A 21,404-nucleotide genomic window follows, 5' to 3' on the forward strand; every position below is an offset into this window, starting at 1 on the left:
TTTAAACTACACAGCAACAGATGGCAGGAGTATTTTTGCCTGTGCAATCACTGTGTCCAACCAGCCAGTGATGCAGTACGCCACAGAGAATACAATGTTACCTCTAACAAGCTCGGCAAATGGCGTTTTATACATGTTTGGGCTATCAATTTAAGGCAGCTGGATGTCTGGACAGTGAGATGTCTAATTATGTAAGTTTTGTGCCAGAATTTGTGCTGTTTACATGTTAAGTTGATGCAAAAAACTGAAGCCCTCCATCTTTAAGTGTGGGAACATCTCAAGATATGGCTCAGAGACGATAGCATCAGTGGACAACGCGAACATTTTCAATTCTGTGCTATCGGACACCGAGGAGATGTGTCAACAGAGAGGGCCCACGGCAAGTAAACACAGGACTCTGACAAGCAATAAACGAAATTCAACATGACCTCTGACCTCTGGCCCTCTACACACATTTAGCTATCCTCCATGATCAAAACCAGGGTCCAGTTTGTTTATGCTATCTTTTGGTTGTGATTTTCAGCTGGTGGAAGTGGTCGCCTACAATATTTCAGTATATTTCACATTCAGCTAGTAGTGAAAATTGTTTACAGGACTAATAAGGTAGTGCTAAGTATAGGTCTGTTATGTAATCATCATTTGCATCTTTAACAATGTTTGATGTATAGTGCCCTTAAAGTTAAAAATAGAAAATGCTGTTATAAAACTCATTAGACAAGTGATTTCAAAATTTATATTTCATTTAAATAGCTAAAAACACTTTAATTTGATGGGTGATTACTTTAATTTTATCATTTTATTGTACCTATATAATGGGGCATGATATTTTAAGAACGTGAGGCACAAGGACTAATGAGAACACAGCACATTGATTTTTTTGTGTGTGAAAAAAAAGCTTCTTGTTACCAAACCAAGAACTGTAAATAAAGTTTCCCAAAAAGTTTAATGAAGTTGAGTCTGGTTGTTCATTTCAGAGGTGCAGCAGATACATAAAATAAACATATAGGCTACACTTTACATCTTGCAGTTTCATTTGCATGTAGTTATGTAAGCTTGAATATTTAGTCCGTCTCTTTCCCCAAAGCTCTAAGCGCTTTTGATAGCTATCATCGTTTTTGGCTTGACACAAACAGAAATAGATTTCATGTCAAATTAAAGGTCTTGTGGTTTTTTGTCACCACATACTGTAGCTGTCCAGTAGCGAGCAAGCTTTCAAAGTTAACAGACTCTATGGGAAAAATAAATGGGAAATTTGTGTCCAGAAGCAAGTGGTGGGCAGTCACTGTTGAACTCCGTTTCGAAGACTCATTGGCGACATTTGTATTGGCTACACTGGCGATGTTACATTATATGAAATACTATGTCTAACCTGCCCAACATAGAAAAAATGGCTACTGAGAAACGCATTGTATTGGACTTAAACATTTAACTGTTATTTCAAAGACCTGTATTGTTGTTGCAATGGACCAAATTCCTCCAGAGAAATCTCACATTCACATTCGGGATCTGACGATTAAAATAGCCTCTGTAGCCTCTTCTTCATGCGTTCACTTGCTCTCAGCTCTCACATGCTCCTCTTTGTGGGAGGCTGTGTGTGTTTGAGCTGTCTAAATACCAATGCTTTTAACATCAAAGCTTCAAGTGAATTTAAACACCCTGAAACTCTCCAATTATATTTTGAAGTGATGTCCAGCGGGGTTTGTTGATGAGCATAACAGGAAATTATTCTATGTTTCACTTTGAGACAATATCCTTTTTAGACTTATGAAGAGTGACAGTTAATAAACCATTCCTTGCTTGTAATTGTAGTCTGTGAATATGGCTGTCTCAGTATATGGCTGAAATTTAAATAGTTTTTTGGTTTGAAATAACCTCTTGTGTTGGGATGTGGGAGTGAGGGTCTCTGCTCGCAATACTTTAAAAGCACATACATAACCAAGGATATGTAATATTCAAAGTGTGTCTTCTTAGCTAAAATGTGATGCAAGATTATGCCATCCAGTGAAAGCAGACCACAATCTGAATACATATAGCCTGATATTTTCGCTGGATTCTCTTGAACGTCAAATATGGTGTATTTACTTCCTGTTTATGCTACTATGCTAAATGCAGGGATAACCATATTTCTTCATGTGATTTTATTAATATTTTTGTAGATTTCCTTGACTATTCGAACAAAACAGTAATATGGCTTTGTAGATACGAAGTAAAAAATATGATGTACTGAAGGAGCTTTACCCAATTTTCAACCCTGAGTGAAACAGTTTGAACTTTTGATCACTCTACCGCTACATGACAGTCTCACGCAATTGTTTCTAAATGGTTCTCGTCCAACTACGCTCACGATTGGACCAAAAATGGCATTCCTGGACATTACATATGAATGATATATGTATTTAGTGTGATATATTGCTGAAGTAAATGATAATACTGGAACCAAACTATAAAACAGAATTAGACTTATTCATAAAAAAGTATTATAAATGTACAATATGTTAAATATTTAGTGAACACATAACATAACACGTAATACAAACCTCTACAGCTCAAATCTTATCATACTGCAGAAAAACTAACCAAAAATTCCCCATTCCCCAAAGTCCCCATGATAATGTATAATATCTCTCAAATAGCTGCTTATACATTAAACTAAATAGCATGAAGAGCATTTTTCTGACCTAGAAGAATAAAGTAGTGGAAATGCAGGTACATGCAATAGCGTTTTTTCTCTGCGTGAGTTGTTGTTTTTTTTTGTAGATAATTGCCGAGTATTATCTTGTCGCCTCTGTGCTGTGTTCTGTGCTGTATTCTCCACCTACTGATATACCGTCTTGAATGAGATAACTGAAAGCATGCCTTAAGCTATCCTTTGTGAAAAAGATGCAATTGTTGGTTTTGCTCACCAGTCATCAAACGCACTTGTTCTGGAGACAAAGCTAGTCACTGATAGTTTGTGCATGAAAAGAGCCCAGCTGGATGTGACATTTCCAGTGATGTAGATTTGATGAGTCCAGAAGCGTTTGTACGGCAGATTTTCACGTGGTTGTAGTTGTTCCGGACTGACTGATAAAATGTTGGCTTCTATTGTTGGTCAAAGTATAATGTTATCGGGAAAACTCGCTCCTGTCCCCAAATCTGTACATATGGCATCATCACCTTCTAAAATCTGAAAACCACCAATATATATATATATACATGGTACATAGACACTACTGGCAATACTGGAATTAGTCTTTGGAAATCAAATTAAATGGAAAACTGTCCTACTTGCTCTAATGAACTCAAGTCTGCGTCATCTGTTGGCATGGCGATGGATTTCGGGAAATATTTCTGATCCTTGAATCTTCCTTTCATATGAGAACCTTTGTCTGATCCACAATGAGGAAAGTGGAGTGTTCAAGTAAAAGTTCAAGATAAAACAGCTAAAAACCAGGCACTTTATGTGTATGTATTATTATGCTGCTGCTTTTTAATTCTTTCTGGAGCACAATTGCAATGAAATCTAGTTCTGTGTACACTTGTGTATCTGGATGGCAATAAAGTCTGTCTCATACTATTCTGCATAAATAAATATTCCAGAGGGCATATTAAAAACAAATAAGAATGTTGAATGCTTCACTGTATCTTTTAAACTTGTATTTATTATCTCTTTTATTGCTAAATAAATCTTGTGGGCTTGCCTCTCCGCAGACCTGTAAGTTAGTCTGCAGCTCTCCAGTTTTATGCCCTACAGTGGATCATTCCAGGCAAAGCAATAACATCCTGGAGACAAGTGAGGCAGACCCTTCACCAGAAATGTTACATAGTGCACCTTTAAAACAAAAGATAAAATAAAGCGTAGAATAGACTAGAATAAAATAGATTTAGAGTTTACTGCTACAGAAACTATTATGCACAATAGGAAATTAATGGGTACAGTAAGGTAAAGCAAGGCAAGTTTATTTGTACAGCTCAATTCATACACAAAGTAATTCAAAGTGCTTTACAGAATAAGAAAGACATTAACATCATAATACAAACAAATTAAAACATAAATAATCATAAATAATCATAATAAAAAAGAACATTAAAAGAGAAGAGTGCAGAATAAAAACCTTTCAGTCATATGCACAGCTTATCAGAAGAGTTTTCAGCCTGGATTTAAACATTGTCAAAGTAGAGGCCTGTCTCACATCTTTAGGGAGACTGTTCCAGGTTTGAGCTGCATAAAACTGAAACACTGATTCTCCATGTTATGTTTGGTCCTCACTCTGGGCACCAGCAGGAGGCCGGTCCCTGACGTCCTCAGAGTGTGAGATGGTTCATATGGCACTGACATATCAGAGATGTACTTTAGTGCTAGATCATGGAGAGACTTGTACACAAGCAGAGCTGCTTTAAAGTTTATTCTCTGAGCCACAGGAGCCAGTGCAGAGACCTGAGCACAGGACTTATGTGCTCGTACTTCCTGGTTCTAGTCAGGACCCGAGCAGCAGTGTTCTGGATGTACTGCAGCTGTGTTAAGGCTCGTTTGGAGAGGCCAGTGACCAGGCCGTTACAGTAGTCTAACCTACTGGAGACAAATGCATGGATAAGTCTCTAAGTCTGGTTTTAACACTATACCTTTGATTTTTGCAATGTTTTTTAGATTGGTAAAAAGCTGCAGATGTTATTGATTTGATGTGAATGTTAATATTGATTTGATGTGGATGTTAAAGTTCAAGTCTGAGTCCATTATTACCCTTAGATTTCTAGCCTGATTTGAAGGTTTTAGAGAGAGAGACTGGAGGTGACTGCTGACACTTTCTCTCTGTTTCTGTGGGCCAAAGATGATGACTTCGGTCTTGTCTGCGTTTAGCAGAAAAAAGTTGTTTTGCATCCACACACTGATCTGTTGGATGCAGTGGCAGAGTGAATCCACTGGTCCATATTCACCTGCTGCCAGTGAGACATAGATCTTAGTGTCATCTGCAGAGTTGTGGTAGGACACATTATTGCTGCGTATTAACTGGCCTAATGGCAGCATGCAGAGTATGAACAACAGGGGTCCCAGGATTGACCCCTGGAGCACCCCATAGGTCAGGGCAATTTTATTTTTTCTTGAATCTATAGTATATGGACAACAAAACATTACCGGTTAAAACGTAAATAGACCCAACCTATTTTACATTTTACTAGATGTCAATATTCATTTAAAACTACATAATAGAAGAAACAAGCTTGCTGCCTTCTGCGTTAGAAACCTGACGCGCTCTTTGGGAACTGACTTTGGCGTAAACGTCACCACCACAAAGAGCTGTGAAGTTGTCAGCCCCTCCTATGAATAGCTGCACATCACACTAGCAAGTAGCAGATTTTTTTATTTATTTTTTTTATAGCAAAATGACTGAGACAGTGACGAATCCTACACATATCAATGATAAAGAAAATAAAACCAGTGGGCTTATGTAGTGGTGAAAACAAGGATTGATCACAGTATAGCATCTTGAAAAAAAGCGATTAAAGATTACTCAAACATGCACAAATCGCTCAAAATACAACTTCGAGAGGGTAAATGAGAAGGAAACAACTATAACACGGTTAAAAGCTCTGAAAAGTCTGGTCAGGTCTGTTCGAACATTTCAATGAAGGCTTCGACTTGTGATTCATATTAATATCACATCCTCACGGTGCTGTACTAATGTATTTTTTATCTCCCTTCTCTTTTTCCTTCAGTTCCTCCCAAGATCTATGACATCTCCTCCGACATCACTGTAAATGAGGGCAGCAACATGTCACTCATATGTATGGCCAGTGGGAAACCCGAGCCCACGATTTCCTGGAGACACATAACCCCATCAGGTGAGTGGGCTTCACCTCTGCTGTACGTTCGTATATGTGTGCACTGATGAGTGAGCGGAATGGGCCGGTGGATGGGCATTGTGGTCCGATGCATGTAGACAGGAAATGAGAAAGCAAGGAAAGGATCAATAGGTGATAGACTGAGCAGAGGGGGAGGTCTAGTTAAGTTGCAGATGAGAAAATTGACAGGCGTGGGGGGGCCAGGGTTACGTGTGATTAGATGGAGAGATGGGGAAAAGGCTTAATCATAAAATCGAGTGATGTAATTGAGGGAGAGGACTTGAGAGCTGTAGTTCCATTCACCCCTATATAGTCCATCACCATTAAGTCACTATATTAGATCTGCACAGGGGACTCAATATATAGACAGTGTAGGGAAGTAACTAATTACACCAACCAAAAACACATATTCAGATTGCTGATTTTGAGTGATTTTATTGTTTAATTTGGTGGTATTCAGAATTTTACGTACTTTCCTAAAACCAATTGGCAGGGATCTAGAATACATGCTTCTTCAATACTTAACGAAGATGTGAGTCACCAGTGAATCTGCCCGTTTTCAAATGGGCGTGATTGACAAGTGGATTAGCCAATCAGGGACACGTATGGTCCATCTGTATCAGGGGGAAAAAAAACAAAACTGAAAGAAATATCACAGGGAGTCGAAAAACATCACGAATTTCTGCAGAATCAATAGACGAAACACTAAACTCTGTCAGTCTGAGGTGAGATAAATTAGATTTTATTTGTAAATCATAGTTAACCAATGAGTTCCTTTGTTTCACATGTGTCACTGACAAAAAACTGATCTGACTGCATGATCACGTCTGACCAGGCTTGAGACGCAACAGAGGGCGTGGGGACTAGACTGATATGAATCTGTATGAAAAATACAGAGAGGTATCATTCTGGATTTGCCAGGCAATAAAACTGAAGGTATACATTGTGGTTTTTGATCCTGCAATTTAGGCTTCAGACTGCACGGTGTGAGAACAATAGAAAATACAGCTCATGTGGTGTGTGCATGTGTAATGTTTCCCGTCGATCGCTGTAGCTTCTTGTAATTAGTCATAAATAAATGCAGAACAAACGGTGCAATGAACATAAAGCTGTTTTCAATATTTTGTTACATTTATTTACACTATAATATAATGAAAGTCAACATGAAAGCTCTGTAATTAGAATGCAATACTCTGAGTGGGCTATTTTAACGCAGGTATCCAGGATTCTTCCCAACACTGAATACAGCCATTCAATGTTACCTCCTCAGGAAAGCCACACTTAAACTTAGACTTGTTGAACTCTTCAATGATGAATAGATAAAAATATAACACTAACAATTCAACATAGGTGAATCCACTAGTCAAACATCTGTTATTCTTCCTGCATCACTTTGGATTGGAGAGAACACGTTTAATGAGGACTTTGTGACCAAAACCTATACTGCCTAAGGATGTTTCACACTCTCTGAAACATGTCACCATGCCCTCCTTCGCTACATTATTTTCTGTGCCCAATTATAATTCAGGTTACTGTGATCCATGCTAGTTAGTTCTTGGGCTTATCGTAAACACTTAAAACAGCTTCCATGTTTTAAGAATTTTGTTTGATTGTTTCAGTTCAATACAGACTCTATTAACTCTGTGACTCATTTGCGTAATTCAATATAAAAAGTCTAACGAGGGATAATGTGCTATTTTAGTTCTAATCCTGCTCTATTTTAACGTTGTTCTTTGGTTCATTCAGTGACATCAAAGTAGTATTATGTCTGTAGTAACCCAGACAACTCGATTAAATTAATGATCTTAAAGTGCTTGGGAAACACTTACATTGTGAGCTCTGAGCTTGCTTGAGTTAGCATTTAGTAATGACGTAAACTTGTTCAGTAAATTGAATACAGTTCTGAGAGTCTCTCCGCTTATTGCCGCCTCCATAATTTTGTGTCAGCCTACAATTTGTCTCTGTTTGTGACTAATCATTTAATGTGTATTAGCAAAGAGTGTCATTATAGTTGTATTCATTTATTATGTGAGTTGGAACTACTAATTTCTTTCAAAATCAGAATGTTGTTTTTTGGAAATTAACTGCAGAATGTAACTGTTGCACGGGAGACCCCCCTTCCCCTTTCCTTCCACTTCCAGTCCCAACTCATTTTCATATTAATGGTTTATCTCCTGCTGTGCCTATCTGATGGCGGTGAGGATGGCTGCATTTATCTTATGGCTGTCATATCCTTCCTCTCTGGTGTGCTCACCCTGATGGCATTAGGGAGTTTTTCTGAAGATGATCAAAAGAGCCCTATCCGGCGAGTCCGAGTGGCAGTCACTCATCGGGCTTTGAAGTGCCCACACTTTGAAGTATGCCAGGAGTGAAATCATATGCTGTGGTCAAATGAAAGGCTCTGGGACTGAATGTAATCACGCTGTCTCTCCTCGCACATCACACAGGAATCATTTAGCGAGCGCTCTCATTGTAGCAGGGCTGATTTGTTCCCAAGCAAAAACTCCAGTGCAAATGCTCTAATAGGTTAATTACCTACCTATGGCGTCCGATCAAATCTGTTAGATATGCAGAGCCACATGCGGTGGCCAGAATGAAATCTGAATGTAAGATCACTGTCAAAATCATTTTTAATTTAGATATTAACATGATACAGTTCAAGGGGCACAGACCTACATGATACAATGACATGATTCACCTCAAGTGTCCCTATCTCACAATGGCAAATGTGGATGTAAAAAAAAAACACCTAGATACTTTTTTTTGTTTGTTTTGGTGCATAGCTCATTATAGTGAATAGGCCAAGTGCATAACAATATAGTTATCATTAAGTGCAATAATGAGGAATTCAGTGAGAATTTAGTTCTTGAACTTTCTATGCGATGTAGAAGGTGTTAAGGGATAAAAATGTAAAAGGGCAAGCATAAAGAGTGAGACAGAGGAGGATGGTGGTGCCGTTGTTATTGAGTCTGTTGTTTGTGTAGTTAAATCCCAGCCCTGTCCAATGCTTACTGCTGTAGTGTCCTTAGGCAAGACATTTCACCTACTTTACTAATGCATGAATGCATTTGTGTGACTGTCTGTCCCAAGGGCAACTACGGCTGCAAATGTAGGTTACTACCACAGAGGGGGACTGGAGTGCACCAACGATGAAATTCTCCATATCTGCAGTGCTGGAAGTGTTTTTGCTCTGGAGTGGTCAGTGGTATCTATGTGTTTGTCCGGAACATACTTTTGTTGTATTTATAGACTGTATATATAAATGGACAGAGCTAACCTGCTAGCCGCCACATTCCAGATAGGAAGTGATCATGGGCACGCTTCTGGCTCCATCGACTCCAATTCACTTTACATTGGTCTTAAAATGTTTGTATTAACTCTACATGATTCTGGTGTTTTTATTTAGCTATTTTGTCTGTGATTAAAGATATGAACATTAAAAACAGCCAAATTAGGCACCTTTTTTCCCCAGGTCGCTCCCTCTAGCATTAACAACAGGTTTAATTGACACCATTGCTAAGCGAGTGGGAAGGAGTGTTACCTTCAACAGCTTCACTCTGGGTTGACTCTTTGGTTGCTATGATACTCGCGGTTCGAATTCCAAATGTGGAATTCGGCTTCAAATTCTCCCCTACAACTGCTAGCTCCGATGAGCTTCATTTGACTGGAGCCACGCGGTATGTGACTCTACACTCAGTCCACATATTATTTATACAGTCTGTGGTTGTATTGCTGCATGGTAAGTAGTCATAATGTTATGCCTGATTGTTAAAGGCTTTGGCCAAATGACATTGTATTTTTATGCATCAATACATTTCACAGTGTCAGCTCTTTTCACTCCAGCCAAATGAACAAACATTTGAAATACACCGCTCTATAGTAAGTGACAAATGGCAGCTTTAATTTGCCGTCCTTCCTCTCTTCATCTCTCCCATTTCGGGGTTTGGGGGGATGCATATTTTTTTGCACTGTAGCTGGGTCTACTGCAGCACTCAGTGAAGTTTGACAGAATGATAAATTGCCCTGACTGACTGTCAAGTTCCTATTCCAGGCCTAAGTGTTTTTGTGTTTGCATTTTTCTTCTCTTTTTCTGCCCCTCTTGCCAACCAGCTACTGTCGACTAATAATAAACGTTGTGCACTCACTGAAGTGTGGCCATAAACAGTTTATAGAGACAATAATTTGCCTGAGTACGTCTGCATAGATAGTCGATGCCGATTCTGCAATTAGAGAGATGCAAACTGAGAGAGAGAAATCCTTTTGGTGGATTGAACAGTATCAGCATATGTTGTGCTGGTTAATGTCCAACGCCTTTTGTGGCTGTTCAATTAGCCATGCAACAAAAATGTGCTTTGCAGTGAAGAGTGTAGGATTTTGCTATGATTGGTGCATGATAAGGGAGCGTGTTACTGGAGCGCCCATTCCAATCCCTTTATCCCTTTATCGACTGATGGGATCTGTATGGGGAAAGTGTTTCATGCTTCTCTCTACCTTATCGCCTGTTCCTGATGATCCCTGTAGCAAGTCTTCTGGTCCACTCCTCTAAAATTATTCCTGACCCTTTGTCTCGGCATACAGGCTGGAGATGTCAACATTTGTCAACATTAAGCCTCCTTTATTGGGTTTTATATGGTCAGAAATCTCCTGAGCAGAGACAGCATAGCACATCTTAAAATATTACTTTAATGACCAAACTTTGAGACTTCGCTAGCATTATTCTCCCTTTATTTCCCCTCTTTATCGATTCACACTTTCTTTTGGCATTTTTTCTGTTTGATTTGGGAGCTTAGAGACTATATATGTAACATTATGGAGAAACTTCAAGTATCTAGTATATGGTTTACTATAAAGGCATAGATATTATAGTTTCTACACTTTCACTTGCTTCCCAAGGCGAAGTAGTGATGGGGCGATAAACAATAAAAGCACTAATCATGATAAAAAGGATGACTATAATTATGATTATAGCTAACAAAGATAACTGCCATTATACCACCAGATTGAGCAGAAATGGCTACTTATGTGCAATGTTCTCTTTGAAAATATTGTTGTTTTCACACTCAAAATAGAATACTACAATACACAGAACTTGAAAATGTTTAATGGGCCCATATTACTCTTATTTTATGATCTGTTATAATGTTGTTTCCTCATCACAAACATACCTGGAGTTGTGTTTTGTTTCATTCACACACATTTATCACACAAACCCTCCATATTTCAGCTGGGTTCTACTCTCAAATAAAATTTTAAAAACACTGTTCTACCTTGTGATGTCATGCGGTAAAACAGGAAGTGCTCCACTGTGTTTTTATACTCCATACACCTTCACTAATGGATAATTTCAACTTTGGAATCACCTAACTCTACTGATCAAAAGGTAAAATGTAGCTCTTAACTTGCAAATTGCCACTTCATGACATCACAAGGTGGAACAGAGAATTTTGAGCTTTGGAGATATTGACGGAGCAATTATAAAGGGTTGCTCAAACATGTGTGATTGAAACAAAACACAACTTCGGGTATGTTTTTGGTGATGTAACAACATTATAACATGACTTAAAGCTCACAAGAAGAAGATTTTGTGTAATATAGGACCTTTAAAGTCTTTTACACTGGAATACATAGACAATATTCTCATAACCATCAGTCATTTTAATAATTATTGTGATGTCATTGTTACTTCCATTTATTTTGGCCATGATTTCAACATCGTTCTACACTTATTGCAAAGCTATTCAATTGAAACTATCCCGTATCCCAATTTCACACAGACTCTTTCCTAAACTGCTGGTGATGGCTGAGGTTGTGTCTGAGCCCAGCTGGATGTGCTGTATGCGTGGAGCTCTGTGCCAAAGTCCTCACCATTCATAGGTCACACTGAGTGCAGAATAGCCTTTAGTACAGTGGGCCGCCATCCGGGCGAATGGCTGGACGGCTGGATGCTAGGCAAAATTGCTTTGATAAGCTCTTTCCATTGATAGAACTGTGACCTTTGAAAGGACTGACTAGAATACATATTTGATTGTCTTCTATGATAGACCTCAGCTGGGACACGCTCTCGCTCTTTCTCCCTTTTTCCAAGATTCTGTTTGAGAAATATTTCATAACGCACTCCATAATAAGCCCATTAACATGCATTGAAATTGCATTTGTCTTTAAGACCGCTGAAGCAAACTTTTTAGAGAAAAGTCGAACCATGCCTTTATAATTTTGTTAGCTTAGCCTGCTGTATTGGAGTTCAACTTTAAGCGATGCTAGGTGATGTAAGGTCTGCGTATGGGAACCTCACATTCAGCGCTCCCTTTCAGTTGGCATTGGAGCATTCTGCAGTGTGAGTGCTTTTCTAGTTAAATATGAAGCCGGGTGAATGATAAAATCTCAGGCAGTGACATCTGTATTTTGGATCCTAGCAGCGGGAACATCATTTCCCTTTCAGCGGCTGGAGTGAAGAGAGCTGCTAATGAAAGAGAGGCTCAATGGGCACATGCGCTTTTCAAGAGTCTTTCACACGATAAACACGTCTCTTCAGATGTGAACATGAGGATGGACTTGTAGCTACATCAGATCCGGGGACTACCATGTACCACTCTGGGGGAGGGACGTTCTACAGTCTAACAGTGATTGCGTACAAGAGAATTGCTAAACTATTCTATTATTGTCCTCTTCGGGCATAGCATAATGACCACTGCAACAGAAAGTGAAGTACCCTTATGCAGCAGACAAGATATGTTTAAATTGCTGAAGTTAATATGACCTTTATAAAAGCAGAGTAAGTTTAATTGGTAATTTAAATGGTTTTTGGAGTTTGGAAAGTGATGATGTCGTTCTCCCTGTTGGAGGGGGGGTGAGGGACAGATTTTCCTATTCATTACACTGTATTCTCATAACAAAAATATACAAATTAAATGCACAAATGGTGAACCTGAACATTTGTATAAATTTTAGCTGCCCCCCTATTTGTATTAAAGTTAACAACATTATAAAATAGCCTAAAGCTCACAATAAACAGTTTCACATAATATAGGACCTTTAAATATAAACAAGCTATTATTATCTATTAGCTAATGCAATTTGGCTGTGTTTCAGTTGCTCTGTACCCTCTGCTGCCAACTGACAAGAAATTAGGGATTCGTAATGCCAGAATATTGCAAAGCAGGCAGAAATATGAACTCACCTTTTATTCAGTTCAAGTTAAATCTGGTGCTTTGTATTGCTATCTGGCCCATAATATGAATTTTATTAGTACAGCGTGTAGTCTTGAAATGCCAGTGCATGCAATCAGACATAACTTGAGGCTCTGAGTTACACTTGCTGGATTTTAGCGGCTCAGATTGACAGTGTTGAGTATAAGGGTGAAAATATCAAGGCCATGGTTCTCTGCTCCAGTTCTGGTCCACACCTTGAGTCAGGGCCAGAAGGCAAAACCACACAATGTAGCAGAGCGGGTGGTGCTCCATTTTTAGGAGTTAAAAGGATAAATTGATGTAAAAAAAAACTCTGCCTTGTGCTATAATGGATGCTTGAGCGATGCCTGCCCTATCTGTGCGCTGCAGCCCTGAAGGAAGCGCTCTCACGGCTTCAGTACACAATATGGTCAAATTGCTTACTGCCACGGCACTTAGCCAGCTTCAGCAGCAGATACCAAATTAACCTTGCTATGATTTCTTTAATTTGTGACGTCTCCCTCAGGTGCAAAGGGCTTTCTTTTACAGTCACTTAAATATCACAGCATGTACTTCCATTTAACACTGCGGGGTCCTTTGGGGGTCGTGCTTTGCCCATAACAAGATTAGTAAGGCTTGATCTCCCCTATGAAATCCATGCATTCTGTTATTGCTTTATATATGGAATCTTATCCCATATCTGTAGTGTTATAGTGTTTAGTATATAATTCTGTTCAAAGTGCATATCAAAGGAGTGATTCTTGTTTAACGGCTGCTCTGACCTTTGCTAAGCCCCCTTTGTGCTCTAATCGATAAGAATACAATTTGCCGCCTAGCCAAGCTGTTGATGCTACTAGATCCTGCAAAAGGGAAAATGGCCTTCATTTATCAGGAGAGACTACTGTCTGATGCGATTTGTGAAATGGAAATGTGTCGGGTGCTTTCAGAAAGACCCAGATCCATCTCCGTGTTTGTTTAAACCAAAGAAACATTGTGACTGTCCTTTGCAGTTTTATTTACACTATGCAATAATAGACACTTTTCATTGGTAAATTGAATAATGGTGACGTAATCTAAGATGACATCAATATATCGTCCGTGGGCACAGCTGCCATAGCTGAACAAATTATAGAATGTTTTTGTCACTGGCCAGTACTTGCAACGTGTGAGCCTGGTTGAAACAAATGACTCTGATTTCATTGAGGTAGCAACATTTAGCATTATGGTTAAATTATATGTAACTAACATTCCTTATCCTTACAGCGCAATTATATTATATTCAATCCATGTTACATTGGGTGGCTATTATACTGATTCAAAGAGCTACACATCTGCATGGCTCACATCAATTCACAGCATTGAATGGTCAAGAAATTAACATAGAAAACGCTTTATATACTGTATTGTTGAGCATATTTCACTTGTTCACGGTCAGATGATATGAATGACAAGTTTATGATGAACACTTACAGACGTCCGTCCAGGGGGAGAGAAAGAACAGAGCAGCTCAAAGTGATATATGTGAAAGACGTTGATTACAGTTGCTTGACATGCTCTAAATTTCCACAATGGCCGACAAATGATGGATTGTATTCTCTGGGACGTGAATTAAAACGTGCCTTGCTGTGGAAACAATTACATTTGCTTCAATTATTTGGCAAATAGCAGTGGACTTGTCAAGTGTGCTTTAGTCTCACGGGTCACCACTACTTTTCATTTTACTGCCTCGCCAAAGTGCGCACAGTGGCTTACTTTGTACAGTTTACTACTTACTTCCAATTAAACTGAAATCGCATAGGTCAACCATGGCATGCAACTCTTTTGAGATTGGATGTAGAAGTTCACTATATATAGGGGAAAGGCAAAGTTTATTTAAGAATTCAAAAAAGGCTTCAAAATGTCAGTATAGCTACAAGTATTTATGCACATTTAATGATTTCTGCGCAGAATTTGGCACTACTGACCAATAATTTACAAGGTTACTTCAGCAAAAAGACATACGGGACTTCTATACTGTACGTTTATTCTTTTTGTAGCGGGGTTAGCGGCACTGCCAATTAGTTGAGAGTACACACCTCACCCAGCTTTACAGATCTTGTGGGATTTTGTTGGCTTGCGATTTACTCCATGGTGCATTCAAATGAAGTATTCCGACGGACGTGCAGTGTCTGTGTTTTCTCAAGTGTTCCAATTTTCCGACCTACTGTAGCTTAGCATGAGACCTAGTTATTCAGTCAATCAGAAAATGTACCATCTCTTTGCATTTGCCATTGTTGTAGCGTTCAAGATGAGTCTGTAACTCACGGAGCAAGGGAATTTGTGTATATCGATTTTATGGATTCAGAAGTTGTACTATTATTATTATTATTATGTTTAGAGATAGATCGATTTATTAGTTGGCGGATATATCAGCTATCGGCCTTATATTTCCAATACAAGCCGATATTTAGTTTTGGTGGATTTGCTGCCTAAAATATACACACAAAGCTTTATTTTAACACTTTCATATGAAGTGACAACTGCACTAAATGTGATACACTGCTCTCTTATAGGACTGTGGTAAAAACAGGCTGTGGGGCAGTTTGGAGTAAATTTAAATGACATAATTTGAGGAAAATAATCAAAATCTGCCATAAATATCGACCCAAAAATAGCAGTTGGTTGCTCTGGATTTTAAACAATTGGTATCAGCATCTGCCATGAAAAAACATATCAGTTGATCTCTAATTATTATTAAATGACTTCATATAGTGTTTTGTTTTTAACCTCAGAAATGGTTTACCGTGCATTATCAGTCACTCCGTATGTGCTACTACTATGGCCACCGTACCATTAACATTTTAGTTTAACAATTGTATGGTTATAGTTATAAAATAGGATAATTACATGAACATGCCTCATTTTTATCATAAAACCGTTTCAAATGTACACATTCAAAACTGCATATTGCCAGCTGTAGGGTACACCTGCCAAACGTGGAGCTGCTTTTTTACCCGTGCTATACATCTACTCCTACACTTCAGAGTTATGTAAAATCCCTATGTTCCAATATAGATGCTTCTTCATCGGCACAAACGTGAAATCTCCAAAGTTCTAGCATGTTTTTCCCTTTTTCTCCAGTTATATTAAACCGTCTGTTTTTCCAGACACCCAAGGCTTGTGTATGGATCACTTCTTCTCATCTCGTGCTCCTGTTTGTGTGGCCTCTACTGTTTGTGCCAAAGCTCACAAACTCCTTTGTTGCTGTCACAACTGAGCTGGAAGAGACAGCAAAGCTTATTATCAACAGAGCTGCCAGTTTAGACATATTTGAGGTAGTAGACAGTTGATAAAGAATGTCATTGTGGCAAAATAGTGAAGTTGCAATCGTTACACTCACTGTTTGATGCAGTAACTTTTCTACTGAAAGGTTTGCCACGCCTGTCTCAATGGAGATGTTATTGCTCTGTAGTGTTCCTCAGTGTAATTTAAACGTATCGAACTAGCATTTACTAACTTAGAACTTAGAAATATCTTTTAAAAAACATCTTACTGTGAGCAGGGTTGCCCCTCCACCATCGACTGCATATATAAATGGACATACCTTACCTGCTAGCTGCTTCGTTCCAAACAGGAAGTGATCATGGGCCAGCTCCATTGTCTCTGGCTCCAATTCACTTTACATTGAAACATTGTCACACCTCTCTGCTGTAACTGCTGCTGTGAGCGTCCTCATTTGGATCTTAAAATGTTCGTATTAACCCGCTCTACATGATCCTGGTGTTTAATTTGCTATTTTGTCCGTAAATCATCAATAACAGACAAATTAGGTGCATTCTTTACCCAAGTTCGCTCCTGCTAGCATTAGTAACAGGTTTGATTGACAGCGTTGCTAAGCGCCTGCTAACTGCTAAACCAGCGGCGGGGGCAGGAAGGGGCGTTACCTTCAACAGCCTGGCTCCAGATTGGTTGCCATGATACTCGCGGTCGGAACTCGGCCCCAAATTGGCCTCTACAACCGCTAACCTCAATGAGCTTCATTTGACTGCTATGGGTAACATCACACTCGTTTAGTCTGCTTCTTTATATAGTGTCTGCTCTCCACAGATCCGTCCTGACCACCTACTTGTCTCCACAGGGATAGATAGGTTTCATGATATACTGTGGAGCAATAACATCTCCATGGAGACAATCAAGCGGCAGACCCTCCTCCCAGGAAAGTTACTTAGTGCAGCTTTAGGTTGACAAATTTCACAGAGTTTTCTAGAGGTGTTTTGTATAACGAGATTCATCGCAGAGGTGTGGTGTGCTGGAATGAATTCTGGTCAGGGAATCTGCATGCTCCGTAGTGCTTGTTAAGACTGCATTAAACAGCCTGGAGTAGTGGCTGTATTAGCATAGTCATTGGTTGCTGTCTAGCTGTGTCTGATAGAATATGAGGCATGGACAAAGTAATTGCAGAACTACTTTTACATGGGAATATTATTTCAGGATCGCTCAACAAAAATAAATGATGAACGATTTGATAAAGAAGTCAGAAATGAACATAATCCAGATTTGACGTTATTTTTTCTCATGTGAGACTAAATGGGGAGTGGCTTGGGGACTACTTTTAGCACAAAGATGGTACGTTTTCATTTCTTTCACCTTTTTATTTTGCATGGTGTCACATTTGATCATGACAGATGACGGATGGGCTTAGTGTTTTATAATCTTACCTTTTATTGCTCCCTGTTGTTATCAGTGAGTGTGAGACAATATATTAACCACTACACCATGTTGTCGCCCTTATCTGAATTCTGACATGTGATTTTGCATTTCAAGTATCAGTAACAGTCTAAAATGAGACACTAACCTATAAAGATCCAGTGAAAAACATAACCGTTGAATTCATGAGATGCTTAAAGGTCCTATATTATGTGAAATTGATTCTTGTCAGCGTTAGGCTATGTTATAGTGTTGTTACCTTATCAAAAACATATGTGGAGTTGCGTTAACAGCTACTTTTTATCTTTAGTTCGGTAGAGATTGGCAATTCCAGGGCATAAATGATCCAAATGATTCTAGTGGAGACGAATGGAGTTTAGAAAATACAGTGGAACAGAAATCACTGTGCAGTAAACATGTGTGAATGAAACAAAACACAAGTCCAAGTATGTTTGTGATGAGGAAACAACATTATAACATAGGTCAGAAAATAGCATAAAAATGGGCCCTTTAAACAATTATATTGGAGTACATTTTACATAGGGTTAAAAGCATTTACAGTAAGTTTTGGCACAGAATAGAGGAGAAGAACTGTCCAGTATTATAAAACATATATCTGTTTTATACCAGTGCGAAGATACCAGCCACAGTACAGTATGAACATTGTAGTATTAGTATTTACTTAATGTTGACTTCTGATTGTGTGGGATATTCGCACATCACACTATACCATTTTTTTTTTTTACATTCACTTCTGCCAAATAACAAGCAAGTCATGGTACTCGCCGCTACTGCACTTGGCACTGTTAACTCGTTATAAAGCTACTCACAAGTGCATCGGGCCATTGGATGTGTCTGTCTTCCAGAATGTAGCTCCAATCGGCTCAGTGTGGGGCTTAGTAAATGAATGAGTGGAGGAGTGCTATTATTTCATTTCCTGCCCTGGCGTCACTATAAATGAATTGATGCTCTGCAGATCTTCCCTTCCCCTAAGGAGGGCAATCACCAGTTTCCACAAAACACCTAATCATATTGCATCTTCCTGTCAGGACTTAACATAAAAGCTCTGTAGGATTAATAAGGCTTTTTCCACACTGTGTGAATGGGTCGGAAATCCCTCCGCTGGCTCCCTACTCGAGATGTTGTCTGCTGTGTTTGTATTCTTCTAAGACAGGTTGTAAGTACTTTGCTTCTTATTTTTTCTATTTCCAGGCAGGAAGTATGACAGTGGCGAATATCTTAACATCACGGCTATCACAAGGGACCAGGCCGGGGACTACGAATGCAGCGCTCTAAATGACATCGCCTCTCCAGACACCAAATCAGTAAAAGTTACAGTCAACTGTAAGTATACATCTTTCTTCTCATGTCTTTTTGTTCTGCTTTTTCTTTGGCCCTGAACATCACGTAAAAGAACACTGGATTGTGTTGGTAAAGTTTGATATTGATTTAAAGTTGTGGTATTTACTTTGGCATTGAACGTAGTATACAATAGTGGAGGTGGAATGTTCTGAAACAACTGTACATGTGCATAAGCTCTAAGTTGCTGTGTGTATTTTTGTATTTTTTAAAAACTGTTTAGTCGGTGGCACAACATAACAGATATCATATCTGAGATCTCACCAGGGACACTTTAATTGTTTGAATTCAAGCTCGTGAACGTCTTTATACACCAGAGTAATGAAGGAGTCAGGTCCAACTGGAAAAATACCAATTCCAACTGTTGGCGACAGATTCTGACTCCACACAGCAGTAGAACATGATAACAAAGAAAGACTGAGCTGTGAAGGAAAAAAAAACAAAGCCTAGATGTTGCTGTAAACTACATGCAGAGATTTGTAAGAGAACAGTACTAGTAGTAGTTCACTTAAGTGCGTAATAGACAGCATTTTTTGTCATAATAGTTAAAGGTGTTCTATGTAACTTTTCTGATGATCTCCATAGAAATGTTATTGTGTGCCGGGAATGTTACACAGTATGGCATTAAACTTTAAGAGAAGCAGATTACACCACTAGGCTAAGTCACTGGTTAGATCTGTTATTTTCGAGAAATGAATTATTAAATGTTGATTGATTTAATACCATACATTACAGGTAAAGCAGAAACAAGCAGGTGGCAAGCCCTTTAGCAGAATAGTGTACTTTTTAACCAGGTTGTAGTTGTTTCCTCTCACCATTTACTCACCCGAAGTTGCATTTGTAATGATTCTTTAATCGTTTATTTTCAAGACGCCATATTGCCGATTAATCCCCGTTACTTACTTAGTTCTCCATTTTTATTTTCTTAATTTGTGATACGTGCAGGCTTCGGCAGTACTGCATAGTCATTTTGGTACCAATGAAAAAAAAATCTGCTGCTCGTTAGCGTGACCTGCAGCTATCCATCGGAGGTGCCGGCTCTTTGTTGTGATTATGTTTACGGGCACCGCAGTTTTCTAATGTGTAAGTGAGCGGACTTGTTTTGTTTTATTAAGTCGTTTTAGATTAATATTGAGATTTAAAATGTGCAAATTATAACATAATGATCTACGAGTGTCATAGATTATAGCTGTATATCAGACACGAGCACAATAGGCCTTCTTAAAGCAAAACAATATTAGTATTACCAATAACAGAGAAACATGCTGATTATTACTTTGGATGTAGAGTGATGAGCAGTGAATTCAAAAAAGTCTAAATAGGCCCACTCCACTCATCACCATACTCACTCTCATTTGTCTTTTGCTTGGTTCCCATTGACCATCAGATACAAGCTCACACGGTCTCATCATTACATCCCCGACTGTGCACCTTAATGGAAGTCAGACATGGCCAAAGTTTGAAGTTCCTTAATATTTAATGTGAGAATTCCCTTTTCGTCCCGTGTAGGTGATTAATTCGCAGTGAGGAAAGGTCTGACTGTTCTAAGCACTATTCCATTATGCAGGTAATGAGTCTTTCAAAAGTGCGCACAGACAGTAATGGGGAGCCAGAGCATTAATGAATGATATGGGCCTGGGCTGTCGTGGTCACATGGTCTGAGGGACAGCACAAGACAATTATCACATTCTTCCTGATTTGAAAAGGACTTTTTTTTAAAAACTTTACTGTTATTCATTGGGAGTTCTGCATAGACGCTTTGTGCTAAATCTTACCTAAAGAGACCAAAGAGGGCAAAGTTAAAAAGCTCCTCCTGGCCCACTTATCTTGCCATCTCCCAGAAGCTAATCATGCAAGTTTCCATATTCAAATTTAAAGTACGGAGTCATTTTTATTTCATATGCTGCTATGACAAGTTAAATCTTATCTTGGAATAATCTGCTAATGGTTGCACTCAATTCCTACCTCTGTGTTTTAGTCTTATTTCACAGTCATTCTTGTGGGTATTTCCTATGCAGCTAATGAGCAGAAGGTTCGGTCTGGCTATTTTTAGTGCGATTGAGGCACAGGTTCAAGGAGAAAAGAGCTCTACCAACTGGCAGACTTTATACTACAACAATGGAGATTCAGGGTGATTGATAAGGCGTGTTATAGTTGGAAGTCGCATTTTAAAGTGGGACAGGCATTGTGCGCTGGGTATCCACAGTGAATGAATTGAGTACAGGCGTCAGGCAATGTCATCAGCGGTCATACTCTGAAGTCGGTGTTTGGCTGCAGTTTGAGCCCATACTTACCCTCTGGACTCACTTATCTGACACAGACACAACCACCCAGCCATTATTTTATAGTCCAGCTAATCCTTTTTTAGTATTG

The 21,404-nt window shown here is 39.0% G+C and overlaps 1 protein-coding gene across 3 annotated transcripts in view; it reads left to right on the forward strand.

The window, feature by feature from the left end:
* The window catches only part of negr1 (neuronal growth regulator 1), a 160,408-nt gene that overhangs the window by 69,797 nt on the left and 69,207 nt on the right, over nt 1-21,404 (forward strand). For all 3 annotated transcript variants that reach the window (XM_055221142.1, XM_033965351.2, XM_033965352.2), the window contains exons 3-4: nt 5,695-5,820; nt 18,885-19,016. In XM_055221142.1, coding sequence (XP_055077117.1) covers nt 5,695-5,820; nt 18,885-19,016 — 258 coding nt within the window. The remainder of the gene's footprint in view (nt 1-5,694; nt 5,821-18,884; nt 19,017-21,404) is intronic.

This window comes from Periophthalmus magnuspinnatus, chromosome 4 (assembly GCF_009829125.3).
Source record: "Periophthalmus magnuspinnatus isolate fPerMag1 chromosome 4, fPerMag1.2.pri, whole genome shotgun sequence".
In the NCBI taxonomy this organism is placed as follows: domain Eukaryota; kingdom Metazoa; phylum Chordata; class Actinopteri; order Gobiiformes; family Gobiidae; genus Periophthalmus; species Periophthalmus magnuspinnatus.